The sequence below is a fragment of the Anopheles funestus genome, chromosome 2RL (assembly GCF_943734845.2).
Source record: "Anopheles funestus chromosome 2RL, idAnoFuneDA-416_04, whole genome shotgun sequence".
Classification (NCBI taxonomy): Eukaryota; Metazoa; Arthropoda; class Insecta; order Diptera; family Culicidae; genus Anopheles; species Anopheles funestus.
In genome coordinates, this window is record NC_064598.1 from 10,539,605 (window position 1) to 10,545,533 (window position 5,929).

A 5,929-nucleotide genomic window follows, 5' to 3' on the forward strand; every position below is an offset into this window, starting at 1 on the left:
TTTTTTCCGTACCATTACGAAATATCTTCGTTTCGCTATCGCTTATCGCATGTAGGTGGTTTGTTTTTTTTTTTTGCAAAGGCACTCCTTTGAAAAGGTTGCCCGGTTTCTATTTTCATTTTAATAGCCATACCGTACAATTACGCAGTGAACGGCGGACAGGGCGGACATGTGGGCACCGTGGTATTGGCGAAAAGGGGCTAGGAAAATAAATATGGCCGCCATTTGAGAGGGAAAATCGATAGCGCTGGCATTCTCCTATCTTGACGATTTTCCTCCCATTTTCTTCCGCCTGTTTTGTGCTCAATCCTTGCTCTCCATTTCTCTGAATCGCTCACGTCTAAGTGTGTTTTTCTCACGATCTTCCTCTCATGCTCATGATCCGATTCCGCTGTTACTCTTCTATGCTCTTGATGTTTCACTCTGTGGCAAATACAACGCTACCCGAATTGTAGATCTTGCCCACCTCGATCGACAGACATCTTCGTTCGGACCACAAACCAAGTAGCAGAGGCGCTTCTCCCGGGTTTTGTAAAACAATCCCCACGGTATACAATCGGTTTAGCAAGACGTCCGTTGGTGCTGGTGCTGATCGTGAAATGTTGAAGCTACCCACCTTGCGCGCACACTAGGACGCTGGCTGATTGTTCCGCACACGCATACATGCGATTGTTTTTCACACAACGCGAGGGTAATTCATTGTGCGCACGTGCAAACGGCTCTCGTATTGTGTGTTTTCCCATCGGGTTTGGTTTTTGGCTTTTGGCGACCATATACACGCCACGACGTCTGTTTCTCAACCGTATGTGTGTACTAGTGACGGCAATGGCAGGATCGATGGCATGAACCGGGAATAGTTGGGAACGAGCGGATGACGAACCTGTTGACGCCATAAATCGGTCATCTTCGTAAAGATCGTAACGATGCAGTTTTTTGAGCAAAGCAAATCAAAAAAATATAAAAACGTTACTGTTGAGAAGCATTCTCTAGAGATCTGTAATGCGCTTAACTGTCCCGAATGGTATTATTGCTTCTTGGAACGGTCCGAAGGGCCATACCGTTGACATTAGTAATCGTTTGGCTCGTGGATGCTGCGTGAATCATTCACCATAGGGTTGACTTTCGTTTTCGTAACTCAAGAATAGCTGATAGCTATTCTGCTACGAACGACATACCAGGGAATCCTTGTGTTGTGTCATGTTGGGAAGAGACAACCGCTCAGAGATCGAGAGACATTTGAATATTTGAGTAATGGTCGACGATTATTGTCTTAATGGCAATTACCCAAGACTCAGTTTTTGGGATTGGAATTTAAACGGCAAGGAATTAAAAAACTGAGATGCTATGCTCTAACGCACTTCAACAATAAAATTCTATTTCAAAATATTTTAACATTTAATTGAGCCATTTTAACCAACTTCTCGAATGTCTTATGTCGACAATTCTAGCTTTAGACGTAGAACTCTGTCCTCAGAGTTTCAATATTTCGTCTATTCGCTCTCTCTCTCTCGCTCTCTCTCTGCGTCTCTCTTTTATATACAAGATCTACAAATAGCATTTCTACTCAGCTACAAGGGGCTTCGGGTGGACTTAGTACATTTTTAGAACCCAAGTAAAGGTACGGTGACAATATCGTGCACGATCATGAAGGGGACAGATAGCTCGTAACCGAATGTAACCGTGCCCGTGGACCGAATGACAGCGAAAGCGCTAGGATCTGGTGCGGTTCTGCTGATTCGGTGGGACTTCTGTGACACGTCCCGAACCCTTTTGGTTTCCTCCGTCCATCGTGTCCTTGCCAGTGTGTTGTTGTTTTTTTTTTCCTTTCTGTCTGGTGAAGTAAAGACTCGACAACATTGTCCGAGTGGTTTTTGTTTGTAGAGTTGGTGTTTTTTTTGGGGTGGGAGGATCTTCAATCTCCCCCATATATCCCAGTTCTCTGTGTGGTTTGTCTGTTTGGTGTCACCTTTTCCCTTCTCTCTCCGATTCGGAGGGAGGTTTTGTTTGATGTTCGTATTCGTGCGATAAAGCTTACCAATATTTTCTCTTGCGGCGTGAGTTAACCGATCTTCAACCACACTCTTTCGCACGCGTACCGCAAGGTTTTCCGCGTTGCCCGTGCGGTGGTAGTTGGTGAAATGTGTTGCCAGCATATGTTTCCGTACTAATTGTCCCCGTTAGGGCCAGCGGGCAGTTCATTCATTGTCGAGCAGATCCTGCGAAACGAAGAGCGAGTGCATCGGAGCGTACGGTTTGCTGGTGACTGTTCGTCCGCGTACGCTGGTCCACGTCTGAACGTAACGGCAGTACTGTTGAACGTGGTAAAGGGTGGGTTTTTCGGTACGAGCCGTGTGGCTCGGTCCCGGTCGAACTCGTGGTGTGGTGTTAGTGTTTCTTTTGGCGGCCACGCGGCCAGCCCTCATTAGTAGCATATGATTTTCCCACCCCCCGGACCGTCACCCGTGTGTGTCCGTGTGCATGTGCCAGTGCTTGCAACCTGCTATAAATAGTTTTGCGGCCCTGGACCTTCTCGTTGTGCGCGTACCCTGCCAGTCGACGCACACTCGCTTAACGCGTACACGATTCACGACGGCGGTGCGTTACGTTACGGTGGATCGGGTCCGCTAGTAGTCGACTGCTGCGGGTGAACTAGGCGGTGTTGTTTAGCGGACGAGCGTGTGAGCGTGTGCGTGTGTAACAAGCTGCGTAAGGGATTCATGCGGAAGTTCCGCATATCAGTTACTAGTGGGAGAGATTGAGCAAAAGAAAAACAAGGAGGAAGAGAGAGAGAGAGAAATAGAGTGTCTGTGTGAGGGAGAGTGATAAAACGTAGCAGAGCAAAAGGAAAACAAACGCGATCGCCAGGATGCAGTGGCAACAGGAAGTGGATGATGAGGATCTTATGTACTCACCGGCCTTGCTGGCCCGGCGAGCCTCCGAAAGCTGGATTGAATTTCCTCCGGTAGAGGTTGTTATTCGTTTCCAAGTGTTGATGTCTAACCATTTCGACATTCCGTTGTCGAACATCCACAAGGCTAGCAAATGATTTACGATCGTAAACATTGTAACGGCCCTGCGGTTCTTACAATCCCTATTTTATCGGCCATCGTTCTTTTTGTTACGACAGAGTATTCCAGTAAATGCAACTCTACAGAGGAAGAAATCATTACCAGACGTACAACAGCTACCGTTCTCGACCGGTGCCATGAGCCGAGAGGAGGTGTCGATTCTTGGTTCTGCTCGGCGCGAAGAGGTCCGGCGACTGAGGGATGAGCAGGAACGCTTACGAGTTAATCCATTGCTGTATCTGGTCAGTCCACAAGTGAGGGTAAGTGATACCATTCTTAGCGCAAAAATGGCTAAAACTCAATATTCTGACATTAGAGCATTATTGCTCCGGGTATGGAAACGATCCTCAAACAAGTGATCGAACGATGGCTTGTTGGTGCCAATTCTATTTTAGTGGTGTTACACAAAATAAGCATTGGAGACCTTAGAAGCTTCGTTGTATTATAAATCCTACCCAATATTTACAACAGTATTGACAAGATACTTCGATCGCCGGAAACGAATGAAGCTTACAGATCACTAACATTTCGTCTATTTTCTATTTCTCTTGCAGGATTGGTTTTCGCGCCAGCAACTGGTCATGCTAGTGCTGATCGTTAATATTGCCTTGGCTATTTTATTCTTTAAAATACTCACATAGCGTTGGCTCAGTCCATGTTTGCATTTCAGCATGTTTCTAAGAGAGGTGGCACTATAGAATAGCCGAAAGCAGAAATGAAGATAATATTTAAACGAACATTATGGGATAACTCTTGTCGCAGCAGGGTACGCGCTACCAAGCAAAAACCAAAATGCAAATGAACAAAAAGTCCCCCGCAAAATCAAACAAAAAACAAAAGCAAGCTAATACTCGCACACAGGACAAAAAAAAACATAAAACCACACACACACAACTATACACGAAAACACAGATAAAACAGAAAAAAAAGAAAGACGAAACTATTTTCCGCCCGCTGCATCCTTGTGCAATTGTGACCAGTTTTTTTGGAACGTCGGACCTTCAAAGCCAAAGGCGAAACCGGCGTGTGTACACTAAGTAGCGAACGTAAAAGGAGGATGACAAATATTTCGAGCATGGTGGGAAACGAGATGTTTAAGTGAGGCAATCAATTAGTGAGCGGCATGGAGATGAAATCAATAAAATTGTTTATCTTTGTGCATCAATCATCAACCTTTCGCAATTACGATCCATCCTTTACCTACGTAAAATATATAAAAAAAAATGAACAAGAAAACATATAATTAAACGTAACACCGATATATAGTTGAGCAGTGGAAGGAAGTAACCCAGGTCGGCAAGAAACATTGAACGACAAAACCCGGGTAGTTACGCAAATCAAGCGATGTGTGATTGGTGCGAAAGGTTTGAAAAGAGGAAAAACGAAGGAATAAAAAAAAACAAAAAACCAAAAAAAACAAACAAAACAAACTTTGCAAACAAATTAATGAACCAAACCTTTTCAAGTTTACAATAGTAAAACAAATAAATAAAAGCAAAAAAACAGGAAATGCAGCAAAAAAAAGGATTAGTAACAATTTCGATCGAACGAGTAACAACAGGGAGAAGTTTAGAAGAAAGCAGAAGGAGAGAGTGAGATATCGAGAGAAAACAAAACCAAGGTAGGAAAAGCTATACAACCAAAAACCAAGAGAAAGAAAAAAAACAAACTAGATAAACCAATTGTGAACCGGTCGTCGGGCGGTAGTGAAAAATTTGCAGCAGAATGCGAAAGCCAAATCTTACGAAAAACTTTGTTAACATAATTTTTAGCAAAAAAAAAAACAAACAAACGCCATCTCGTAACACGTCAGAGGGCGCGAAGAAGATACAACAACCGAATCCAAGTTTAATTATTTCTTTCGTTTTTTTGTTCCAAATCACAGGAATATTCAAATTTGCTTAAGGTCAAGCTCTTAAGATTCTAATAAACAAAAAAAGTATGTTGAATTTTTTCCACCGGTCGTGTGGATTTTTCTTTCCGAAAGCCGAAGCCGAAACAGTTTTGCAGTACAGTTGAAGGAAGCAGTCGTAAGTATTGCTTACTTTCAGCTATTTTAACAAACTATTAGGCAGCGCGCTGTCACTTCTCGAACAAGACAAACCAGACAAAACCACAAGAACAAATCCAAGCAATCATATGGAGGTGCTCTGTCAACCTGCATAGAACAAACCAGACAAACACGACATAGAACAAAACAGTTTGATTTTGTCTTGCATGTCTGTGTCACACCTTGAAACTCTCTATACCTTGTCAAATTTCACCGAAGCGGTTTGTGTGCTTGATTGCTTTGTTAATAGTTATTGTGGAACAGAGAATTTCAGATTTTTAGCATACATAAAATCACCGAAATTGGAATAAAACGAGATATGATTGCTTAACGACAGTGCTAAGCATTGAAATTGTCGATGGAGTGACAGTTCTGCACGACAATTGGCAGAGCACCTTTCGAACAGTGTCGTGTTTGTCTGGTTTGTTTGGCTGTTCACAGCGCGCTGCCTTAGTTAAACATTTGTCCACACAGGGAGTGCTTAATTTTGTGTTTTTCTCCTGAATAACGAATCAATCGTATTGATGAATTATCAATCATTGATTATGTTTAATTCTTTGATTTTTCTACTATAGACTGTATGAATATCATATAAAAATGATATTAAAATTAGGCTCGCCATTCAAAATTACTGTTCCGGTCGTTGTAGTGCTATTAATTTTTCTTTAACGGTCATTATTGCACTTTTGAATTGGTATAAACGTCTCTCCGCCTGTTTATACCACTCTGAACCGTTTCGCGCCGAACGAATGCCGAGCAAATGAGCCGAAGTTTGACAGGAGGAGGATGTTTTTTTTTCTTTCCACACACA

General features: G+C 43.0%; 1 protein-coding gene across 5 annotated transcripts in view; it reads left to right on the forward strand.

Moving 5' to 3' along the window:
- Positions 1-5,026, forward strand: part of LOC125763767 (junctophilin-2) — a 39,544-nt gene extending 34,518 nt beyond the window's left edge. For 4 of the 5 annotated variants that reach the window (XM_049427232.1, XM_049427230.1, XM_049427229.1 and 1 more), the window contains exons 8-9: positions 3,128-3,328; positions 3,623-5,026. In XM_049427232.1, coding sequence (XP_049283189.1) covers positions 3,128-3,328; positions 3,623-3,709 — 288 coding nt within the window. In that variant the 3' untranslated portion in view covers positions 3,710-5,026. Of the gene's footprint in view, positions 1-569; positions 2,969-3,127; positions 3,329-3,622 lie in introns of those variants that run through there. The other variant, XM_049427233.1, reaches the window with a different exon arrangement.
- The last annotated feature ends 903 nt before the right edge of the window (positions 5,027-5,929 follow it).